This window comes from Syzygium oleosum, unplaced genomic scaffold (genome assembly GCF_021117445.2).
Source record: "Syzygium oleosum isolate NSW1041296 unplaced genomic scaffold, Sole_v2.1 Sole_v2.03, whole genome shotgun sequence".
Classification (NCBI taxonomy): domain Eukaryota; kingdom Viridiplantae; phylum Streptophyta; class Magnoliopsida; order Myrtales; family Myrtaceae; genus Syzygium; species Syzygium oleosum.
In genome coordinates, this window is record NW_026607487.1 from 10,959,391 (window position 1) to 10,983,975 (window position 24,585).

General features: G+C 41.2%; 3 protein-coding genes across 5 annotated transcripts; 1 reads left to right on the forward strand and 2 right to left on the reverse strand.

Moving 5' to 3' along the window:
* Positions 1-67: 67 nt before the first annotated feature.
* On the reverse strand, positions 68-2,059 carry LOC115670859 (uncharacterized). Its single transcript, XM_030592233.2, has 2 exons — positions 1,227-2,059; positions 68-984 (listed from the first exon to the last, which is right to left on the reverse strand). Exons 1-2 carry the CDS (start codon positions 1,528-1,530, stop codon positions 254-256), a joined length of 1,035 nt encoding a protein of 344 aa, XP_030448093.1. The 5' UTR covers positions 1,531-2,059; the 3' UTR covers positions 68-253.
* Positions 2,060-2,728: 669 nt separating this feature from the next.
* Positions 2,729-7,454, reverse strand: LOC115670845 (probable pyridoxal 5'-phosphate synthase subunit PDX2). 2 transcript variants are annotated; one of them, XM_056309234.1, is made up of 8 exons: positions 7,202-7,454; positions 6,937-7,064; positions 6,152-6,239; positions 5,936-6,009; positions 5,485-5,661; positions 3,412-3,509; positions 3,271-3,344; positions 2,729-3,154 (listed from the first exon to the last, which is right to left on the reverse strand). In XM_056309234.1, exons 1-8 carry the CDS (start codon positions 7,251-7,253, stop codon positions 3,078-3,080), a joined length of 768 nt encoding a protein of 255 aa, XP_056165209.1. In that variant the 5' UTR covers positions 7,254-7,454; the 3' UTR covers positions 2,729-3,077. The 2 variants fall into 2 exon arrangements, with proteins under 2 accessions (XP_056165209.1, XP_030448070.1); XM_030592210.2 differs by having other exon boundaries at positions 2,729-3,344; positions 7,202-7,451.
* An 8,381-nt stretch (positions 7,455-15,835) lies between these two features.
* On the forward strand, positions 15,836-21,094 carry LOC115670624 (serine/threonine-protein kinase GRIK1). Of its 2 annotated transcripts, none has more exons than XM_056309921.1 (13): positions 15,836-15,973; positions 16,259-16,516; positions 16,823-17,211; positions 17,692-17,766; positions 17,843-17,887; positions 18,459-18,533; positions 18,873-18,960; positions 19,091-19,215; positions 19,344-19,439; positions 19,983-20,049; positions 20,154-20,269; positions 20,362-20,440; positions 20,568-21,094. In XM_056309921.1, the coding sequence occupies exons 3-13, from the start codon at positions 16,891-16,893 to the stop codon at positions 20,729-20,731; spliced, it is 1,251 nt and encodes a 416-aa protein (XP_056165896.1). In that variant the 5' UTR covers positions 15,836-15,973; positions 16,259-16,516; positions 16,823-16,890; the 3' UTR covers positions 20,732-21,094. The 2 variants fall into 2 exon arrangements, with proteins under 2 accessions (XP_056165896.1, XP_056165897.1); XM_056309922.1 differs by having other exon boundaries at positions 16,400-16,516.
* Positions 21,095-24,585: the final 3,491 nt, after the last annotated feature.

Consider the following 24,585-nt stretch of genomic DNA (forward strand, 5'->3'; position numbering starts at 1 on the left):
GATGCTTCGTTTGCTGTTATGAAGGGACGTAGAAAGGCTCAGGTACTTTCTTCCTGAGAAATTGCTGTTACCAAACGAAGATAAGTTTTCAGCAGAACACGACATGATGGGCCAATTTGTCCCTTATTTTGTACACGCACAAATCATTCAAGCACAAAGCAGAAGAACCCCCCTAAACGAAGATACAAACACAGACGTCTACTTTGATTGAAATGAGAAAAAAGGAACGATCTTTTTCTTGTTATCAGCATGGTTAGTACTGAGCAACACCCATAGCATACCCAGTTGGTCCCTTGAACCTGCAGACTTTGCAGAGAGGTGACAAAAGAGATGGTGCTTGGTACTTGTCCTCACCCCCCATCATCGGCATCGGAACGCCGACCTTCACAGGGCTCGCATAGTTTGGCCTGTAAGTCTTGCCCAGAACTCCTTCGACAAGGTCCGACAGATTAGAAAACCTGAACTGTGTCTCCAAGTGAGCGAACGCGTCGTCCTTCGGTATTTGATAGTTGTGGACCCGGTTCTCTTCTTCGCCAATCGGCACTACCCTTACGTCCATTTCGAGCAATCCACTCAATGTCACCCTCACGGAGTTAGTATCATCGGTCCTTTCGACTATCACTGTCCTGTCCTCGCCTTCATGCCTCCACTCGGCCTCTCCGTCGGTGGGGACTTGGACCGCCTTATTGTCCCAAGTGATGTTGAGAGCGTCTACTTCATCGTCCCAGTGCGAGACTCTCTTCGCTTCGATGACGAGGGTGTGCTTGTCAAAAATGATCGCGAGGGCTTGCACCCACGTGAAGTCGCGTGTCCGTCCCTTAGGGCGGGTCCCGATGAAGTGGGCATTGATGTGGAGGTTGTCATCGGAGACGAGCGAAAAGTTCCCTCCGGTTGCCCCATGGAAGTAGAACATCACGCCATCGCCGCCGATGAACCGAGGGTCATAACAGAGAGAGCCATATCCATGGCAGTTGGCTTTTCTATCTGCACGAACAAGAAGAAGAAGAGGTTAATATCAATACATGAGCCTGTTCCCCGATAGTTCAAACTTTTTGAGAAGAACGGTTGTGTCAAAGTTGATATCGAGGATTCGTTCATCGTGTCTGCATAAATCTAGCCAAGACTAGAAAGACATCTATCATGCTTGTGTTTCCAAAGTAGCAATCAAAAAACAGCTTAAGACGCAGGACTGTAGTATCAGGAAAGTGTGAGAGAAGCTTGCTTACATCTGCAAGTGGCTTCACACTTGCTGCTGCTGCAGTCAATGTAGCAACCCTTATGCTTCCTGTTCTTCTTAGGCTTCCTCTGCGGGCACTGAGCAGGGCAGGTGAGCGTCTTGAGGCGACACTTGCCGGACGCCACACAAAACGCTCGCTCCTGGCCGGAAGACAATGTTCTTAGCATCACGTACTTTGTCGAATTGGGGTCAGGAGTCGTCGGTTTGTCAGTCGCCCCTTGGACCACGGACGCCCCCAGCGAGACCAGAACCGCAAGGATAGCCATCAAGATCAACGGCTTTCCTACCTCCATCGTCTTCAAGACGCGATCACAGCCCGAAGATGCTTCTCTTAATGTGTCTTCCCTCTGTTGATTATTAGATGCTTACAGCAGAAAATGGGGGATATTCTTGGACGGTTTAGAATGTTCAGAGAGGCCTCTTTATATGGAAACGTGAAAATGTCTAACTTAAACTAGGCCTTGGAGTTCGGCTTAATCCTCGATTTTCTTGCTTCCTAAATAAATATAGGCTTTGACTAACTATCATAAACCATCCTTAACATCTTTTGTAAGTCTTATTTTACTTTTTGAAAGAGCTTAAAGCTTCTATTTGCTTGAATATGTAAGAGATGACCGTGCGCCAGTTGCACTACTATTCGTAATTACTTGAGCTTACAGCAAGCTTATCGACCTCGCCGTCGTATGCTCTACTTAATGTGCTGAAGTTACGGCTATTGTCGTTAGATTCACTCTCTGCTCATTCTCCGAAGCAAAACCCAGGAATTTTTTACTCTAAGGGGTTAGCTGCAAGCTGATAAGTCATAAACTCAGCTTAGGACTTTAGTATTCAAGAAAAAATCCAAGATTCAATCCTCATGGCAATAATTCACTGAGAGGTATACTCCTTGCAAACCCCCCAATCAAAGCAAGGGCCGTGCGATTTTTTGAACTTACGAAGAGTCGTACTTTGCTCAATGTAGAGAATTTTCCCCTTTTCTAGGTTACCAAAAAAAACACAGAAAAAGGTTACCAAAAGATGCCCACGTTGTGAGCTTGAAAGATAGCTTTCGCTAAGGAGGTATGAGCAAGATCCAGCTTAATATGTCCAATTAAAAAGATAAGGATGATGAAAAGAGAAGCGAGTCCTCTTCTCTCCTTTATCGGGAAGCTTGAACTCCACTTATATATTCATAAGCAGATACCGCGTTACGTTTCTGCTACGCACAGTCCATGTGGTTTGAACTTTGAGCCCCCTAAATTCGCCTCGGATCCCCCGGTCTCGCAAACTAAAATATAGGCTGCTAAATCTCAAGTCTACACTAAGGCACCTGTCTGGTTTTTTTTACCTGCAAGAAATTAATAAATGGTTTCTTCTTTCGTTTGCAGGCAAGTCCCGCCAGAGTTTTGAGTTCAACCAGGCATTGACCAAGCAATCTTGGAAGAACTCAACCAACCTTGATTGCTGGAGCAGAAACCCAAAGACATTAATGGGAAAAGTCAAGTGCTGATATTTACAGAAATCAAAAATGGTCATCAGGCTTAAATGAACTTTGGCATACAGCAACAAACAACGAAAGCCTTAGCTATAGAGTGAAGTGTACGTGGATCAAACGCGTTTTAGCAGTTGCTTACATCGGCCACAAAGATGGCACGGTCCACATAGGCCAAAAAATGCCCTACTTTTTACCCATGGGACAGACCTAAACTACCATGGACTCTGCTCCAATAAATCTTCAGTGCTTTGAAAATGGAAATCCATACAGTTAACTCTCGGAATTACTAAAGCTTCATCAAACTCTTTTTTTTTTACAACCGGGACAACAACGTAACCAAATTTTGAAGCAACATCATATACACGTTCAGTACGCAGGAGGAAACATTAAAAGCTGGGCCGAAAAACTAAGACCTGAGGAGAGGTCAAGCATCATAAAGTAACCTATCAATGAAACCAATTTGACTGTGAAAAGAATGCTCCTGGGTCAACGACATGAAAGTGAAACTATTGGAATATGGGAAGATCATTCTTTGGCTGTTGGTCGAAAGTCAAATCACCTCCTTCGACCGCCACAATGCTATTTGAGGCCCCTCCTTCGATTTCACTCGCCATTTTAAGGAAGTACGTATGCCTGCACAAGCAATGTGCCATCAAAGAGGTGCAAGGAGAAAAGATACTGGTGTAGGTAAATAAGTTACCATCGTGAGTCCGCTGTCAACTCTGGATGGAAGGCAGTCCCGAGCAAGTTCCCTTGCCTGACAGCTACAATTACTTTCTTTTCAGCTCCTTTGTTTTCCTAAATGTCACGACAACAAAGAAAGGTTCAGACGGAGATAAATTACAGGAATCTGATATATGGAACCTTTTCTGAAGATATTTACTTTCCTGGAGAGAGAGAGAGAGAGAGAGAGAGAGAGAGAGAAAGAGAGAGACAGATCGCGACACAGTGGCATCTCGATACCCCCAGGTACAAGGAAAAATAATTTCTAAGTAATTAAAAGAATTGAAAAATTGGATCTATATCCGATGAATCACCTACTAAGGAAAAGTAACTCATTGAACAATGCAAACAGAAAAATCTGGTGTATTTACTAATTGAAGAACAAAGTTTAGGCAATTAGTATTCAGACTAACTTCAATAAATGTATACTCCAAACAGGAAAACAAGAACAAAAAGCTCGAATAATTCTTCTACAAAAAAAAATGATGGTCCAATAATAACTTCCACATCAAGATGAACCAACAACATTAAAAAAAGGTCATAGAAGAAAACTTCCACAATAATAACTAGATTCTTCGAGGTAAATTTATGATGAGCAATCCACAGCAGTCGGCATCTCCAGTTACTTTTGGGAAAGAATCCGTATTAAACATAATAAAAGCATATTCAATTCCATGCAACTTATTTAAAGCCCCCTTCACCATCACTTTCCAGAGGATCAACATTGTTGAACCAGGATACAGCAAGCTCATAGAACAAGTTTATTAGCGCTCTGACACCCTTGTAATCTTTACTTGACAAGCTGCTTATACTAGAAGCCAACGAGATGAAGCTGCCCAGCATCTCAATGCCCAAGCCTCCCATATGACAGGGCCTGAAGGTAGACAAGTATGCATGGCCAAAACTGAGTATGGCAACTCCGTAATTTGATCTAATGGCTACCAGATGATATCACAGCAACTTTCTCTTGCATCAGGGTCGCTCTCTCAAAACCTCAAAATGACAGTGAGCAAAAGAAAAGTACATGACTGAGGTCGATCCAATGCATAGTATCAACAGTGTTACTTCTAATCCAACTGAAGGCATAAACATGGGGCGGTCACATAGATCAGCCGGCCCAAAGGCCCAAACTCAATTCACTGGAAATAGCAGCTAAGCATCCTCAAGGAAAAACTGAAGACTAAACAGAATATGCAATTTGATCGTTGGCCTCAGAAATGATTGTTAAAATCTAGTGCTTCATTTTAATTCAATGCCATGAAGTTATTCTTACTTTTTAACATTTGTGCATTTGCTCAATCAATTTAATTGTTCTAGAGTGTTAGAAAAGTAAAAATCAACCAAAATTTTGATACACGAAGTGAACAAACTTCCTTCTCATAAAACAGAACCTGAACTTATTATAACTCCTTACATTGGAGACCTTTTGACAGCAACTGCCATTGACAACTTTTAGGTAAAACTATTCCATATCATACCGATTTTCCTGAATATGGCCCATAAAGTGTTGAGCTTAGTACTAATCTAGAAAGTCAAATGAAAGAATCAATATCGGTATTACTCTTGCTCCTCCATGTGAAACTGAAATTCACACGTAATGGGCTTTTCAATGCAAATTATCCAATCAACTCCCTGAAATATTCACATGACAACAATTTTCAGCCATTCGAATGAATTGAGCCAGTATGGGCAACGCAAGAGGACTGACAGGGAAATGACAACTCTAGTTGAATTAAACCCACAATTCTGAATTGCCAGCTACAAATTAAACTACGCAACTATAGCACCACACCATTGCACTCAAAAGATGCTATGTGGTGCGAACAAACTCTTTATCGGAAAAACCTAATAGATACTAATCATGTTTTATGATTCAAAACCTTCAAAGTATGCGGAACCACTATCAAGTCAGAAGCATATCCATGCAAACCTAACCATGAGGCATATTCGAAAAACTAAATCTCACCATGAAACTTGTTATATAAGAGCAAGACATAGCAAATTATACCCAATGAACTTGCTTAAATAAAACAAATATCATATGCCATACCTCTTGAGCTTCATCCATCGGTGTGTCCGATGGAACTGGATAGTCAGCAAGCACTTCAACTTCTGGCCCTACTTCAAGTACAGCAGGAGCTCGAATAAAAACTCCACGAAATGTATCAGGACCTCCTTCCTTTGATGCCAGCTCCGGTACTGAAAGATCCGCTTCAAAGCTCTGAATCTAAACATCAGGGGAAAAAAAGGCAAGTCGATTCAGAAGTCATTGTGTATAAGCAACAACAAGCTCACTCTTATGCACGTTCAGATTTTGTGATATCATAAAAATCACTCTGGCATAAAAGTTACATATACTGGACACGAAGATAAAGTCGAGGTTCACACTTACGATCCCGCATGTGATAGCAGATAGTGCAACAATTATTTTCACCAAAACAGCTACAATGTGTCATAAATAAAGTAGAGCAATATATTCAGAATCAAAAGGGCATGCAGACCTGACTGCCAAAAAAGTTCCTGTGGACAATGCAATCTAGGCCTCCAACAAGATCTTGTCCTCCTGCTTTTTGTCCTGTGAAAAATAAGCATCTCGTTTCAACTATCTGAACTTCATCACCAGTATTCCTCACATTGCATTCAGAAAAGTTAAAAACAATGAATTGTGAAGCAGTACAATCTTCGGACCTCCTAAGAAGCCACAAGAGAAGACCCACCAGTTACTTTGTCGGCCAGGAATATAAGACCAGCACATGTTCCCCAGACAGGCTTTCCCATCTTAACAAACTCTCGAAGTGCCGGGAACTGCAGAATGAAAGGATTTAGTTACAGATGACTAAACTAACTGCTGATTGCGTAACCGTGGAGCAGTAAATTAACTCGGTGCAAGTCCTTCAAATTGTACAGGGCACATTGTAATGCTACCGAACTGACATGCAGCACAGAAAATAGAGATAAGAATCATGGACTCTTATTTCCTTGAAAAACCGAATGAACTGATACTCTATATCAATTCTCAGAAAACATTTCAGGAAAAGACAAAAACCATTTTATCCTGCTCCACACAAAAAGTTACTTCAAGAGAACCGGTCATGAATTCACAAAGGTGGAGCACTTAGACTTGCTCCACCATCACCAAAATCGATGCAGCAATGACAGCTTCTCAGCTTTCCTATCCTAATTTTGTACTATCAAAACGCAAATTACTACAAATGAACAAGTCCACACGGGGCATGTCCTTCCAGGTTGTGGAATTCTCAGAAAACATTGTCCAAAACAGAGTGACCTCATTTCATCCTACTCCACAACAGCCGATACTAGAAGACAATTGGTAGTCAACTCGCAAAGGCAACGTTAGCACACTCACGCTGCCAATCCTAAACCGACAACGGCACCGACGTTTCTCATTTTCCAATCCCGATTCGACACCATCGCGATAAACAATCCATCGCCGGAAACCGAAAGAGCGCACGAACGGGGCGAGCGAGGGAGAGTAACAAACCAGGTTATGGAACTCGGCGAGCTTGGCCATGGTGGTGCTCTCTCCTCCGGGGATAATCAGCGAGCTGACGCTCCGCAACTGCTCCGGCTTCCTTATCTCCACTCCCTTCACCCCGAGCCTCCGGAGCGCTGGCGAACGACAGACAGACAGACATACAGGCAGATTCCTCTGGTTACGGACTACTTGTGCAAAAACAGACGACGCCGACGCCGACGACGACGACGCACACGTCCGCTCGCGGAGAACGAGAAAGAAGAAATCGTGCCTGCGATGTGCTCGTTGAAGGATCCTTGGAGAGCGAGGACACCGACCGCCATCTTCTTCGCGACCGATCTGCTCTTCCGCTTCGAGAGACGGCGGTGCGGCGGCGAGAGAGCGAGAACGAGCGGTCCCGTGAATGAATTGTGCGCCAATGAAATGAAAGAGGAGGGAGGGAGCGAGCGAGCGAGCGAGAGAGGGTGAGAGACGTGGAGCGATGGGATTCGGGAGGCCTTTCGTTTCGAAAAGCCGCCCCTTTCGGTGTGCTTCGCTCTCTTTTTTGAGTATATCCTTAATTGGCAAATCTACATGTTCTATATCTCCGTTGGTTTCGCAAACAATAAAATTTTGAAAAAATATTTTTTAAAAAAAATTATTTAAATCATTTATAAATAAAAAATGGATGAACAAATTATTTTTATTGTGCACGAAAATGTTTAGATTCAAATTATCTTCAATGATGAAAATGTTTTTCATTAGCTAATTATTTCGAGTTATACAAGAGATCATTTTTTACAAAGACGTTTTCCGAATCATTCATTATTCGCGAAACAAACGGAGCCTATATTTAGATTACTTGTTTCCATAATTAATAGCCTGATAGACAAATCTATATTTGTCATGTATATGTGTTGTTTCTCTTTTCTACATTTTGCATTATATATATATATATATATATATATATATATATATATATATGTGTGTGTGTGTATGTTTTTTATAAGTTAAATGAAACGCGGGAAATTTCACCCAAAAAAAACGCGCAAAACATTATTTTCCATTTATTTGTGCAATCGTGACATAGTATAAGGGAGCAAGAGATCTTGTTTTCAAATTTGGATAATAACACAAATGATCTATAAACTTTGGTTCTAATATATCGTCCATAAACTTTTAATATGTTTGATGTGGCATGTGAACTTTGGCCCAATATGCAATGTTGTTTATGGACTTTTAATTTTGTTTAGTCGGGTCCCTGAAATATTAGTAAATGTTCGATGTAATTGCGTCATTTTCATATAGTCTAGTCCATAGATTATATGAAACTATATGAAAATGAATAATTACCCATAGTTCGGGGACTACATTGAACAAAATTAAAAGTTCAAGGACAACATTACACATTGGACCAAAGTTCAGGAATCATATTGTACAAAATTAAAAATTCAAAGACGATATTGCATATTAGATCAAAGTTCATGAATCATTTGTGTCATTTTCAAAACTCAAATCTTTCCAAGCCCAATATTTCCACGCTCCAGCCTCATGTCAAAATCCCAGCTTGCACGTAGTGCAATATTTAAACATTGAAATTACGTAGTCATCTAACGGTTTAAAGTTTTTAAAACAGTTAGCAGTGATTTCAAGAGATCTTTCTGAATCAGGACCACCTATGATTTATCTCTTCTTTCTTCCGGCAATCTACAGTTAGTTCTAATCTCTTTCGGAGTAGGTGCTAAAAATAATTATTGTGAAATTTGTCAAAAAAGTCATAAATCTATTGCACTTTTACCAATTTAGGCTCCGTTCGTTTGGCGGAAAATATTCTCCCGGAAAATATTTTCCGGTGTTTGGGAGGCGGAAAACGTTTTCCGTGGGAAAATATTTTCCCTCCCCCCTCACAAAATAGCCTAAGTCTACGGAAAATGACTTCCGCTTCTTCAAAAGCGGAAATCATTTTCCGGAGCTTCTTCTTCTTCTTCTTCACTAAGGTCGCCGGCCGCCGCATGCCGACCGCTGCCGCCGATCATCGCCGCCGCCGGATGTCGGACGTTCGCCGTCGGTCGCCGGCCGCCACCGCCGCCGCCGGACGCCCCGGACGCCGGACGTTGGCCGCCGGCGGCGGGCCGCCGCTGCCGCCGCCGCCGGCCATTGCCGGACGCCGCCGCCGTCGCCCGGCGAAAAATATTTTCCGAAACTTTTTCATATTGGTCGCCGAACACCGGAAAATTATATTCTGGGAAAACATTTTCCAGGAAAAATGACTTCCGGGAAAATATTTTCCAAAAGGAGAATATTTTCCGCCAAACGAACGGAGCCTTAGTCATAAATCTTTCAATCTTGCCAATCGAGTCATAAACATTTTCATATTTTACCGATTGAGTCCATTCAGCTAATTTTGGCCGGAAATTACCGACGCGGACGTTGACCATCCAACTCGGACAAATTTTAATAATATTTTAAGATTCTTTCGAATTTTATTATTACTTTTTTTCTTTTTTTCTTTTCTTCTCTTTTTCTTTCTTTTTTTTTCTTTTTCCAATTTTCCCTCTACTGGCCATCAACGAGGCAACCACCGTCGGGCCTCGTTGATATCTAGCAAAGATCGTCGGCCTCAGGCGAGGCCCACCTTCGCCGGCCTCAGGAGAGGGCCACCCTCGGGCTAGGGACACCCAGGCCTGGGCTGGTGAGAGCTGCCCTCATCGGATCGGGCGAAGGTTGCCCTCGCTAGTCTAGCTGGATCTCCGCCTCGAGTTCAAATCTAAGAAAGCTCCAACATGGAGGCCATGGCCGCAAGGTGACGAGCTCAAGATACGCAAGCTTCATATCCAATCCACGACCGACAGCCATGGCTGCAAGGTGCTACAAGGTCAAGATATGTGAGCTCCAAATCCCGGCCATCACTGCGAGTTTAGAGCGCCACGAGCTCCTTATCTCGACCACTATCGATAACCATGGCTGCAAGGCCATGAGCTCAAGATATACGAAACCGGCTATGGCCGCGAGGAAAGGAGCTCCGAATTCTAACCATGGACGCAAGCTTAAAGCTCGAGCTTAAGTGGCCACGACGGCCATGAACTCCAAATCTCGACCACCACCAAAATCCATGGCCGAGAGGCGACGAGCTCAAGATATGTGAGCTTCACATCCTAGCCATGGTCATGAGCTAGAGCTCGAGCTCAAGTGGCCATAGCGGGCACAAGCTTCAAATCCTAACTGTCGTTGATAGCCATGGTCTGAGCCAAGGTCAATGGCAGCTCTTGCCAGCCCAGGCCTAGGTGTCCCTTGTTCAAGGCCGGCGAGGGTGGCCATCAACGAGGCCTTGCAGTGGGAAAAAGAGAAAAGAAAAAGAAGAGAAAATGGAAAAAAAAGAAAAGAAGGAAAAGAGAAGAAAACAAAACAAAGGAAAAATATTAAAAAAAATCGAAAAATATTAAAATATTATTAAAAATTATCCACGTCAGCTCCGACTGTGTCTCGTGTTAATGATTTTCGTCCAAAATTGACCGGATTGATTCAATTGGCAAAATGTGAAAATGTTTAAAATTTAATTGGCAAAATTATAAGATTTGTGCATTAGGTTTAGGATTTTTTGGACAATTTTCATAGGGATATGTTCACTAGAAGTCCTAAAACTTATCACGAAAGTGCAGCTGAGTCCTAAAACTTACAAAAGGTGCAATCAAATCCTAAAACTTGTCAAATTAGCTCAAATGAGTCCTAAAGTTAACACCGTCAAACTTACTAATGAAAAATGCTAACGTGGTGCTGACGTTGCTTATATTTTAATATTTTCTCTCTCCTGTGTGGCGATGACATGGCTAAAGAATGAGATATAAGACTAAAACGACGTCGTTTTGGCCCAAATTTAATTTTTAATACTAATTTTATTTAAAATAAATTTAAAAGTAAGCTAAAAAAAAGGGAGGAGGAGGACAAGCGGGGAGGGGCCAGCGAGGATGGGGCGACAGCAGGCGGGGGCCTGTGGGCCCTCGCCCAGATCTGGGGAAGGGTCGCGACCCCTCGCCGGCCCCTCTCGGCAAGTGCCCTCCCTCCTCGCATGTCCTCCTCCTCATTTTTTTTTAAATTTAATTTAAATAAAATTAATATTAAAATAATAATAAAGCCACGTCATCATCATATAGGATATAAAAAATCATTTAAAAAAGTCACGTCAGCATTTTCCGTTAGCTAACTTGGACCGTGTTAACTTTAGGACTCGATATAATCAATTTGACAAGTTTTAGGATTCAATTGCATTTTTTGTAAGTTTTAGAACTCAATTATACTTTCATAACAAGTTTTAGGATTTCTAGTGAACATATCTCCTAAAACTTATTACATGTTTGAAAGGGCTGACGTTAAGCCCACATCAGTCCCAAAATGACAATGCACATCGTACCCTAAAAGATTGAGCGAGAAAATTAATACAAAAGCATAATTAGGTGGAATCTTAATAGTCTTTTGTAAAGCGAACGTCAATCAAGTGGACTTGGTACCTCCAAACCCCCCCCCCCCCCCAATCAAATCCGTGGACGTCTTCATGTGTCGCGCCGACACGCTGCTCGTATGTTAATAATTAGCTAACTTAATCCCACTAATTTTAGCATCTAATCATGATTGGCTATACAATTCGAATTGAATAGTCTTTCGCGAACATTATTTTGTCGCGAAAGATCGACCCACCTAACGCCATTTGGAGTCGGCCAAAGCCAAGCCAATCGTAGCAAGGCATCGCTACCGTGCACGCGCGAATCCCCTTCGTAAGAACCTGCTAAGTCAATCCTCGCGAAATTCGTATTCTTATGGTCAAGGTAAAAAAATTGATCATATTTTAATTTCATTGCCATGCAAAAACATGTGAGGGAAAAATAATAGAAAAAAATACTAATCAGGAATGAAAAGCAAACGAATAAGTGCATCAAAAGTCTTAAACCTTATCACGAAAGTGCAATTAAATCCTAAAACTTACGAAAAGTGCAATCAATCATTCCGTTAACTCTATCCGATTAGACCAACGGAAAATGCTGACGTGATTTTTTAGATATTTTCAAAATTATTCATTTTTCACAAAATAAACGGAGCCTATATATTTAGATTACTTGTCTCCGTAGTTAATAGCCTAATAGGCAAATATATATTTGCCATATTTATGTGGCGTTTCTTTTATCTACATTTTGCATTCTCTTGTGTGTGTATATATTTTATCGGTTAAATTAAACCCGTGGAACATTTTTTTTGCCATTTATTCATGCAATCGCGGCACAGTTGAGGGAGCAAGAGATCTGTTTTCAAATTAGATAATAACATAAACGACCCATAAAATTTGGTCATGATGTGCAATATCATTCTTGAATTTTTAATTTGTTCAATGCTATCAGTCAAATATGCAATATCGTCCTTAGACTTTTAATTTTTCTCAATATGGTCCATGGACTATTGGTAAATATTTAATATATCCTTACGTTTGCATCGTTTTCTTATAGTGCAGTCCCTAAACTATATGAAAATGAACATTTACCAATAATTCGGGAACAACATTGAACAAAATTAAGGGCACGTTTGGCAACCGGCCAAACAGTAACTATTTCTATTTTTTTGTTTCCAGAATCAATTTTGGAATAGAAATATGTTTGGTAAATTTTTTGTTCCCAGACACAAATTTAAAAAAATTTATTCCCAGAATAAATTTTGGAATAGAATCAAGAAGAAAAAAAAGTTGCTTCTTAATTCTAGGAACAAGAATCATAAATGGAAAAGAAATTTTTTTTTCTTCTTCTTCTTCCTGGCTTGTGGCCGAACGCCGGCCACCGACCATAGGCCAGAGCCGGTGAGGGTTGGACCCTCGCCGCCTGGGTGAGGGCGGCTCGCGGCTTGGACGAGTGCCGCCCTTGCCGAATCTGGCGTGGGTGGCGGCACTCGCTAAAGCCGCGAGCCGCCCTCACCCAGGCGGCGAGTGTCCAGCCCTCGCCGGAGCCGACGAGGGCCACAATGTCCTTGCCGGCCCTGGCCATAGCCAAGGAAGGGGAAGAAGAAGAAAAAAATAATAATAAATATTAAAAAATTTAAATTATTATTAATAAAAAGAAATTTTGTGCAGTTACCAAACGCATTTCTATTCTTTTTTTATTCCAATAATAGAAATTTTGGGCAGTTACCAAACACCTTTAAATGCTTAGAAATTATTTCCGGGCACAGAATAAAAAAGAATCATTTCTGAACAGAAATTATTTCCGAAAATAGAATAGTTGCCAAACGCACCCTAAAAGTCCAGGGACGATATTACACATTGGACTAAAACTTACAAAAAATATTAAATAGAATAAGTGTATTGAAAGTCTTAAAACTTGTCACGAAAGTGCAATTGAGTTCTAAAACTTACAAAAAGTGCAATCAAGTCCTAAAAATTATCAAATTTATGCATTCAAGTCATTCCGTTAACTTTGTCCTATTAGACTAACTAAAAAGGCTGACATGATTTTTTAAAATATTTTCCAAATCATTCAGTTTCCGCAAAACAAACGAAGCCTATATTTAGATTATTTCCATAGTTAATAGCCCAATAGGCAAATCTATATTTGCCATATTTATGTGTTGTTTCTCTTGCCTACATTTTGCATTCTCTTGTGTGTGTATATAATATGTATATATGTTATCCGTTAAATGAAACGTGCGGAACAATTTTTTGCCATTTATTCGTGTAATCGCAGCATAGCATGTTGTCAAATTGGATAATAACACAAACGGTTTCTAAACTTTGATCCTAATATGCAATATCATCCTTGAACTTTTAATTTGTTTAACGGGGTCCTAGACTTTGGCTCAATGTGTAATGTCGTCCCTAGACTTTAAATTTTTTTTAATGTGGTCAAAAACCTTGCCAAGCGTGTTGAAAAAATCAGCTCGTTGTATTTGAAAAACCAGGTCAATTTTCAGAAAGTTACTGTTCATGCACTGTTCGGCAATGTAGCAAGAAGAAAAACGTACAAAATGTTTGATATAGTCCTTAAGTCTGCGTCTTTTTCTTATAATCTAGTCCCTTGATTATATGAAAATTAACATTTACCAATAGTTCGGGGACCACATTGAACAAAATTAAAAGTCCGGGGACAACATTCCACATTGGGCCAAAGTCCAGTATCGTATTGAACAAATTAAAAGTTCAGGGATGACGTTGCTTATTAGACCAAAGTTTACGGATCATTTATATCATTTTCCCATTTCAAATCTTTCTGAGCCCGATATTTCCACACTCTAGTCTCGGGTCAACATCCAGCTTGCGGGCAGTGCAATATTTATGCTTGATTCTCATGAATAGTCAGTCTTTCGCGAACATTATTTTGTCACAAAAATCCGACCCACCCAAGGCAATTTTGGAGTAGCCAAGCCAAGCCAAGCCAATCGTAGCAATGGAGCGCTAGCACGCACGGGCGAGTCCCCTTCGGAGTAACCTGCCAAGTCAATCCTCGCGAAATTCGTATTCTTACGGTCAAGGTAAAAAAAAGGGAATTTGAGATGCTGAAGTTGTACGAGGGCGGCGCACGCGCGCAAACGCAATTAATCAGATTTTCTGACAAAAAAAAATTAATCATGATTTAATTTCATTGCAATACGAAAAAAATTGAGGGAAAAAGAAGAGAAAAAAAAATATTAATCAGGAACGAAAAGGAATGTTTGGATTATGTGGAGTATGAGCGGAGGAAGCTTCTTGATCGGATGATGCCAAATGAAGAGTACTCGCAAGCTCGTTGGGACGTGCAATGCCTCCAAGTAACGGTACTTTTGTTGCCACGCTCGACCCTGGGCACAAGGGATTGATGAATCGAACGGATCGGAAGTTAGAAAATAAGAAGGTGACTGCATTTAATCAGAGCCGACACTTGAAGGAAATTGATTAACATCACATGTTGGCCTCCTCCTTGGCGAATCATGCCCGAAAAACGTCTCTCTCATCCTTGACCTCTACAAATGCATGTCGGCTCGTAGCTCAATTCTTGAATGGAACAGTGGTTATATCGGAATGACCATACGTGAGAATTTTGATTTGAGAATAGTTGAGAACTTGACATCGGCGTGCCACCAAACGATAATATAAGTCTATTGTTATTTTTTTTTTCCGGTCAAAACATAAGTCTATCGTTAGCAATACATTGAAAACGACAAAAGCAATTTCTCTTGATAAAGCATGTGCCAATAATGTAAGTCTAGTCGCGGTGAGATGAAGACATATCTCAACCCCAATATATTTAGCTGAGCGTCCGGACCCATCAAACGGCGTGTTTAACATCGTGGATCATGCCAATCCAATTTTGTAGATCTGACTACCTCTTACAATACGTAATAAACTAAAAATAATGTCTACGCTCGAAATATGTTCACTTCTATTTTACGTCAAATTATCAGCAGCAAGTACATTAAAATCTAAAGAATTTCGAGCAACCGAAGGATCATGTTATTGCAAGAATGTTAAAAGAACGCGCATATGGTCCGCCATATTGGAGACCGCCCGTGCCTATCAGCCCCATTCGAATCACGTCGAGCCGGCCAACGGAAATCAACGTCGATTTATTTATCAGCCCTTCGCAAAAAAAAATAATAAATAAATAAACCTCCCGAGCCTCTTCCCGGACGCGCTTTTCCGTTTCCTTCTAGTTTTGGCCCACCCGGATTTCCCTAATTTCTCATCTCGACTCCCCTCCGAAGACCTTCCCTTCCCACTTCAGCCCACGCTCGGATTTTTGGGGCAACGCAATCGCGCAGGAACCTTCAAGGGCCCCCCCCGCCCCGGTCTCGCGGCGAATCTCTCCCTCCGAAATCCCCAGTCGCTCCTCCGCCGTATTCATTCCTCCCCGGTTTCGTGCTCGATTTTAGGGTTTCCGGATCTCCGGCCTCCCGCTCGGTCAAATTTTCTTTCTGCTCTTCAGCGCATCGTCGTGCGCCGTCGCCCGGTGCGGTCGTCGGGGCTATTCGTATTGCCGGGCGTGTCGTAATGTCCGTTCCGGGGTAAAATTTTCCGGTCGCCGAACCTGTCGCCTCCTTCGGCAAATCGTGCGAGAAGGTGAGGCGGTTTGTTTGTTTGTTTTTTTTTTTTTTTTTTTTTTTTTTTTGTTGGGGTTGGATTGCTGAATCGTGATGGTTATGGGACCGTGTTGTCGGACATGTTCCGGTCTCGATTTGCCCGGATGGGGGCGTCTGAGCCTTCCATGCGAGGGGCGTGTCATTTTCTCGTTTCCTGTTAAGTGAATTTCGTCAACTGGACAGGTTTATGCGCTGCTGTTGTCTTTTTTTTAATGTTTATTTTAATCGCATTATTTGTTTTCTTTCTTTCTTTCTTGTCGGAAAGGGTCAAAGAAATTTCCCCTCTCCCTTTGCTTTTTGCGAGGCGGTGGAGGATTCAGGCCTCTCTCTCTCTCTCCCTCCCTCTCCCTCTCCCGCATCGAGGTCTTCAATAAGCTGGAGCTATCGCTATGTTGGTGTTCGGCAGAAACAGCTGCTGCGGCGACGTGATCAGCTGCTTCGTTCATTTGTCCGAATGGCATCCGTTGGAATAGCAAAGCTGCGTTTCGGGCTCTGGAGCCCCGTCCTCTCCTGTGCATACCAGGTGTGTGTGTGTGTGTGTGTGAAAGTTGATGTCTTGTTCGCTTCCGGAATCTCGACTGAGATCGTCGATGCGTCAATTCGCTCCTGGTGATTGATTCTGTGAATCTTTCGCGAGGAAGCTTCGGGACTGCAGTGTTAATTTTGTTCTGGAGTGAGAATTTGGCTGCGGAGTGTGCTTCGTAGCGGCACAATCTGGCAGAGTTTTGTTTTTGTTCGCGTCGTTATCGTTAGGCGTCCCTTTCTTTTTGCTTAGGAGAGGGCTGTGGTTGGCAACCGTTTCTGAGAACTGGGTGTGCATTTTTTGCAGGTCTTTGGAGTTTTTGTTTATCTCGAAGCTGAGGGTTGCAGTATATAATTATAGGTTCCAAATTTCTCATGTTCAGCAAAGGGCATCCAATTGCAAGATTCATGGGCTGCTGTAGTTGCTTTGGATTCTCCAGGAAGCCTAAAAGGACCTCGAGGCCCATTTCTGGATTGAATAATCATCTTTCTCAGGAGTTTTTGTTGGATGAAGACATTGAAGATGAGGATGATCGTTCATACAACGGTGAGGTCACGGATGGTGCTCATGACGATGATGGTGAATTGCGGAGCCGTGCCAAACGTTCTGAAGATATTCTGAGGTTTAGAGAAGAAAATGGCCTGATTTGCAGGCAGTATCCTGTAAAAGAAACCCACAAAGTTATTCGTTCGGAGGTAAATATCAAGGAACTGTGAAACTATTTCTTGGCCACATTCATGGGAGTATGCTGCAGTCGTTTCGTAAGAGATCATAAATGGATATCCTGCTGTCAGGGAATTTGATTGTTGCATGTGCTCTAAGTCTGCGTGATCTTTTACCCAAAGTAGTTTTTCTATCCAAACAGTATCTTAAGAGTTGAGTGTCTATCCGGTTCGCCTGTTATGATCCCTTTGTATACATATACAACGCACTAGCCTGCACAACTTCCTTGAGTGAACCGTGCAAGCTTTTAGTCTTATCTCAGTAGGGGTGACTGTGATATTGAGCAAAGCTATGTGAGTCTATATGAATCGGTTGTTCTGAGTGTTTGTTTCAGTGGTCTCGGTTGTGTAATTTAGCATCTTTTTTCTACTTTAAGCTTGCGGGTGGTCATTTTCTGATGAGGCACATACGTCTTTCTCTGATCATGCATTTATGGTCAATTTTCTTATCAGGATGAAAACGGGAATAAGATGGTCAATGAATATGTTCGCGAGTATAAGATTGGCTCTGGTAGCTATGGCAAAGTGGTATGTGGTTGTATCATATTCTATCTTGTTACTTTCTTTAAGGGAGATGATGTAGTTATTGTTTCATGTGCAACAGGTTCTCTACCGAAGTCAAGTCGATGGAAAGCATTATGCAATTAAGGTAAGTTTAATATACTTTCTGGCTGCTTATGAGTTTGCTAAAAACTCTAACTAAGAGATAAAGCTCTCTCTCTCTCTCTCTCTCTCTCTCTCTCTCACACACACACACACACACACACTCACACCCATCCACCCACACACACACACACACCCATCCACCCACTCACACACACACACACACACACACACACACGCACACACACACTCACTCACACACAGTGTCTCTCATCCTTCTTTTGTCGTCAATATCTTGCATGCATGAGATATATTTTTTGCAAGCATGTTATGATGATGAGACAGCAGCTTAGAACTTTGGAGTGGCTAACTTAATGAATCCTTTATCTTCGTCTGTCCTCGTTTCTTGAAAAAACGATAGATACTCCAAAGATAGTGCACTAGGTGGCTATACATATATGGGAGCGGCAGACATATGTTTAGAAGATGTCCCATCCCATACTATTTCTCATTGTCCTTTAGAATCATGTATTTTTTCCGTATTTGCATAGGGTAGGGGCTTGTTCTCAATGACTAGACAGTTATGATCTGTATGAATTTTAGTCATTCCATTGCAGGCCTTTCATAAGTCCCATTTGCTAAGGCTGCGCGTGGCACCTTCAGAAACTGCCATGACCGATGTTCTTCGAGAAGTATGTTTTTTTGTCTGATTCACCTTTGTACTCTTTATCTCGATCTACTGGGAATTTGAATACTCTGAGCAAATTGTGTTGATGATGACTGGGAAAAACATGCATCATAAAACTCAACTCTTAACTTCTTGCGTTGCTTGATCCATTCATTCTAGTTATGTGGTGCTGCTGTTTAATGTCGTTCGTATGCTATTTCTTGTTCGACTATGACAGAATAAAGGCCTATTTGAGCAACATTTGTTCCTTTACATAACCTATTAGAGGATTAGAGCAACATTATTTTGCATGGAGTTGCACTTCCGGATAAAAGCTTTATTTATGTTCTTCCTTTTGCTGTAGGTTTTGATCATGAAAATGTTGGAGCATCCTAATATAGTCAACCTCGTAGAGGTGATTGATGACCCAGAAACAGATCACTTCTACATGGGTATGCTTAATATTTTACTTCCCGTTGGTTTTTCAGGATGAACTTTCAATGTGCTTGATTATGCCATTGAATTTCTGTTGAAATTGTCTCAAGTATCATAACATTGACAAATGGTTTGTTTTTGGGTTAGTTCTTGAATATGTGGATGGCAAATGGGCTTATGAAGGATCTGGTCCACCTGGTGGGATTGGAGAAAATACTGCCAGAAAGTATCTGCGCGATATTGTTTCTGGGTTGATCTATCTCCACAGTCATGTATGCTACTACTATCTGTGTTGAAATCTGTGTGCATTGCTTTCTATTTTGTCCTTCATGCTGGGATGATGCTAAGCTGTCAACACTGTATTGAGTGCATGTTCTTTTCTTTAATGCGAGGGAACCAGAATATAGTGCATGGAGATATCAAGCCTGATAATTTGTTGGTGACCAGTTCTGGCATTGTGAAGATAGGAGATTTCAGTGTTAGCCAGGTCTTTGAGGTAATGATTGCTGCTCCCAAGGCTTTTGTAAATTATCACTTGAATGAAAGAGAAACTACCAAATATGCTTTTCCTTGATAATTGAAGTTGTAAATTTGAACTTCATGTTACAGTTTGTATTTTCTGGAGGAGAAGAAAAATCTCTAACCAGCGTAAAAGATATACGTTTGGCGAGGAGAAGTGTTTGGTGTTGATATTCTCCTATTTCATGCTATCTGCATAAGTATGCGAGAAACAGTTTACGCTAGCTCATGTTTGTGGATCTAAATGGGAAATTCTGATGCTATGTTTGGAGCACTTGGAGGTTATGAGAATAGATGGAAAAATTAAAATTTTCCTCCTTTCCTCCTCTCTCGGATTGTAAATTTTATTACATTTTCTACACCCACCCCTCATTTTTTTTCCATTCCCCTCCTTCCCAATCAAAGCATAAATGTATCAAGTCGATGGGTAATCTGGTTTGGATTTAACGATGATCAATCCTGGGGTCACTTTTTTTGTTAAATGTTGGGGATTGTGAATTTTTGTCATTGATATCTGCAGGATGATAATGATGAACTTCGGCGATCTCCTGGGACTCCTGTTTTCACAGCACCCGAGTGCTGTCTAGGTCCAGTCCCTTATCCATTAGGGCAATGATAGAACAAAATATTGACATGAAAGCATTTTGACTTCTCCTTTGTAATTTGATTTTCTTCCTGGTATTTAAAATAGGTCTCACTTATCATGGGAGGGCTGCTGATACTTGGGCTTTGGGTGTCTCTCTTTACTGTATGGTCTTGGGACATTATCCTTTCCTTGGAGAAACACTGCAAGACACGTATGACCAGGTATATATGCCTCAGTCAGCACTAACTCCTGTCTCACCATTTCATCTCATTATTTGAGTTGAGTTTATGCTTTTTGAAATTTGATTTGGCAGATAGTTAATAACCCTTTGATATTCCCGGATGGTCTCAATCCACAACTTAAGAACTTGCTGGAGGGGCTTCTGTGCAAAGGTTAGTATTAGTAGTGTTAGTGGGCTCCATCACATACCTTATCCCAACTGCAAGCTGTGCACAGTGACTGTTTTTCCCTTCTCGTTCTTTTGGTTGGATTGCTAAAAGGCCAATCTATCATATGCAGATCCAGAACACAGGTTGACATTGGATGCTGTCGCAGCTCATGCCTGGGTTGTTGGAAAAGACGGACCAATCCCTCAATATTTATGCTGGTGCAAGCGCAAAAGCCTGGAGGTGCAGGAACGTGATGGGAGCAAATATGATACTGACATGAGTTTGACAAACTGAGTTTTGTTGACTTTCGACCTGTCTGTATAGTAAAGCCCAAGAACTTTCTCCTTTCGTTTTCCTTTTTGGCTCATGAGCTGACGAATCTGGAGATGGGAATCAGGGAAGGTCCTGAGAGGAATTATCCGTTGAAACAGGGATGGAAGACCTGTGCTCCTCAGAGTGGAAATAGAGATGGATAGATATGTCTGGATGGCCTAGAAATGCAGATATGAGTTTTAGTAGGTTAAGAATTTTCGAATTTTGTTCATGATTTCTTGACAGAAGAGTAGTTTGTCTTGCCATTTACATTGGGTTCATAGGTTTTTGAAACTGAGAGAAAGATTATACTGACATTTATCGATTCCTTAACAATTTGCTTGATGCTTGATTTTCTTCCATCTTTGGTTATAGTATGATTGAGTAATAGTTTTACTGCACTTCATTGATATTCCTCACTAGTCGGATGGACTTGGTACCTTTTAGTGTACTGCGACAAGCACGGAACTTGATTTATCTGAACAAGTGAGAAATCTTCTTTAGAGAATGCTGACGTCCTCTCAATATGACGGGGCAAGAGATCTTATTGATAACTACGGAAAGAAAGGAGCGGTAAGTGGACCTCTAATGGTTCTCTGAGTCATGCTGGGTGTGGCAATGGTTTTTGAGTTATATATCCTCCTCTAGAAAAGAGCACCACTCGCGTGCGCATAAATCAAAAGTTCAGTATACACAGTACAGAAGTCTCTCGTTACCGCGTCTTTTTCGTAAGAGCAATGCTTGCAAACATGGATGTTATTATCATCACTTGCTCTATCATTGTTTAATCAGGGAACAAGAGTAATGGGTTTGGTGGCTCTACGACGGATTTATCTTCAATTTTATGCGTCATCATCTTCAATAGGGACAAAAGTGAAGCATGCCGTATTTGGTCCACTTTGGCTTTTCCATATAGTCTAGCTATCGTGAACAGTGCATATTGTCCAAAAATACTGCATATTACTGTAGGTGGGTCTGATTCGGAGTGAAGTCTACAACTAGCGAATCCCTCTTTATACCGTAGATATTAGAATGGATTTGGCCCGTCAGATCAGGTGGATCTCGCACCGGTCATTATTTATAGCTCGAAAGAAATTGGAAAATTTTTTGCCCTGGAGGCAGGGAGTCAGCAAACTTCATAAGCAAGTTGTGTTGTTCGTGATGAAGATTGGATGGCTGGCTGGCTAATTGTAATTTTAGCTTCTTTTGGTAGGATGAATGGTGACCATCCGGGTCAAATTTATAAAGCCAAAAGGGGGAAGAGGTGAAAGGCACTAACAAACCATTGAACATTCAACCTACTTCAACATCGATGAGGAAGTCCCGCAGACAGAATAATTTGACCACTGGACTTCAACTTCAAAGCACGTTTTGGTTTTTTTTTTCTCGGAAAGCACGTTTTGGTTCGCATGTCCCTTTTGCTTATCGAAGTCAAAGATCCACATCAAACTTGCCACGCACCGCGAATAAAGGGTAATCAAATAAGGGCATACCTTAAAAGATCATCTCAACTACACCCTAATATAATTTGTACCGTTCGTTTTAAATAATATCTCCGGCTATCTGTTGAGCATTACGTTACGTTTACAGTACCATATGTCGTTGAAAACTATTTGAGGTCGGAACTATGATTCGATAATTGCTGCTCCTCGCGAGAGTTATCGAATCCGCTTGCATTTTTCATTTTTCTCCATAGGGAAAAAGTTAGAAGGCCTAACTTGGTCATCCAGAGTTGTGGAATGCTAAAAATTCAAGGTAAAAGGAGCTAGAGAGAAGAGGAGACGTGCCTTGTACAAATCAAACTTTGATAAAGTGAAGTCTTGGATGACCTAAGAAGATGCGGCTCAAACCCTCAAACCAACCCGTGATTAGATTTCCAACATGCATGTGTCCTTGCAAACTTTATTCAAACTTTCAACTTGTTTATTCTTTCTTTTTCTCAAGGCGGCGGGAGACTAAAAAGTTGCTCTAACATCATCCTAAACGTGTTGAATTTTCAAAAAAATATCGCGTGCATCCGATGCATGTGAGTTCGTTCAATCTGAACCATCAGAGATCATAAGTCGCGTGTGAATCACATATCATTTAATAGCCGAGATGGAACAGATTTACATGCTCTCTCGGTGCAATTAATATTCTTTTTTGTTTCGAAATTTCCTTGCAATCGTACGTGCGGTGAATAACTCGTTTTGACAAGTGCTCCCGAAGCTGGACGCCGGTTCCTTTCTTCTTTTCTTGTTTTGGCGATAAGCTGCACGTTGGTTCGGGATTTCCTTCTTTATTGTCACCACATTTTTAGCATTGTTGAAGACTAAATATAGGGTTTTCGAACCCATACGACATTATCAAGGAAACCATAACGAATTAACGACCTCCAACTTCCTTCACTCCACCCACGTACACTGGCTTTTGCATTGTTTGTTGATTCAGACAAGTCACCCGTGTTTTTTTTATTTTATTTCATTTAACGGGCAAGTAGTATCCGGGTCATCTTTCGTACACTTTGATCGGTCCACCTCCTAGTCCGGACAATCTGAAGACACCGGACAGGTTGACCTTCGGCTCGATCTTTAAGTAGTTGTCTCATTTGAGTATATCGTATGGATGCATATTGAACATTTCTCGATCTGACACGAGTTCAGCAACAAAAGCAGTTCGATTGATCGCATAATCGATCACAATCAAATGGAAGATTGTACTCATGTTCTTTCGTGGAGTTTTCAGTTAATTCCCTAAAAAATCTCAACTTTAGCTCCAATTCTAATTTTGCCTCGAACTCTTTTTTTTACCTAAAAAAGGGTTCACAACTTTCACTATAGTCCACATCTGCCCACACGTCCAAAAATCGCCACTATTTTCTTCAAGATTATCAATAACGGAAGCTATTGTTGTTCCATACAAAGGCGAGGGTGTTGATGAAGACATAGATTCTGATGATGAACCTCTCACTGATCCTAATGTTGATAATTTTGAATAAACTAGTTGCGATTTTTGGACGCGTGGGCAGATTACGGAATAAAGTGAAAGTTAGAGCTTTTTTTTAGACAAAAAAAGTTTGAGACAAAATTGAGATTGGACCTCAAGTTGAGAGTTTTTTAGGGAATTAGGCCTTGGAGTTTTCTATGTAGATATTTAGGTTTTTCATAGAATTGACTTTGCATATTAAAATGAATGGTGCGTTCGTTTCACGGAAAATGAATGTTTTGAAAAATATTTTCAGAAAAATGACTGCTTATATCGCTTAGAAAAATTAGTCAACGGAAAATATTTTCATCATTAATAGCAATCTATGCCTAACTATTTTCGTGGGCGATGAAAAAATTTTCCATTAATTTATTTTTATAAGCGATACAAACGATTATTTTTCGAAAAATATTTTTCGAATCACTCATTTTCCGTGAAATGAACGCTCCAGGCTCCATTTGTTTCGCGGAATGTGTGACATTTCTGGAATATGTTTTCTTGGAAGTTATTTTCCAAGAAAATGACAACAGTTTCCGGTGTTTAGCTGAGGGTTGAAAATGGTCTGGAAAATATTTTTAGTTGTTTGGTAAGAAAAATCTAATTTGATTTTCCTAAATAGCCATGCACTATTCAGGCTTTAGTAACTTGCGCACGGGTAGTCAAGGAACCTGACACGGGCACCAGGGTCTCTAGCCCAGATTTCCAACTTCCGGGCACGAGCACGGGCAGTGGTCTTGAGTCCATCAAAACCAAGCTCGAGAACTTAGTGCCCATGCCCGGCTCCCTAACTCCCCCACTCGAGTCTACAAAGGCTAGGCCTCAATCCTTGGTGCTCAGGCCTAGGTCCAGAGGCTGAGCTCCGAACCCTAGCG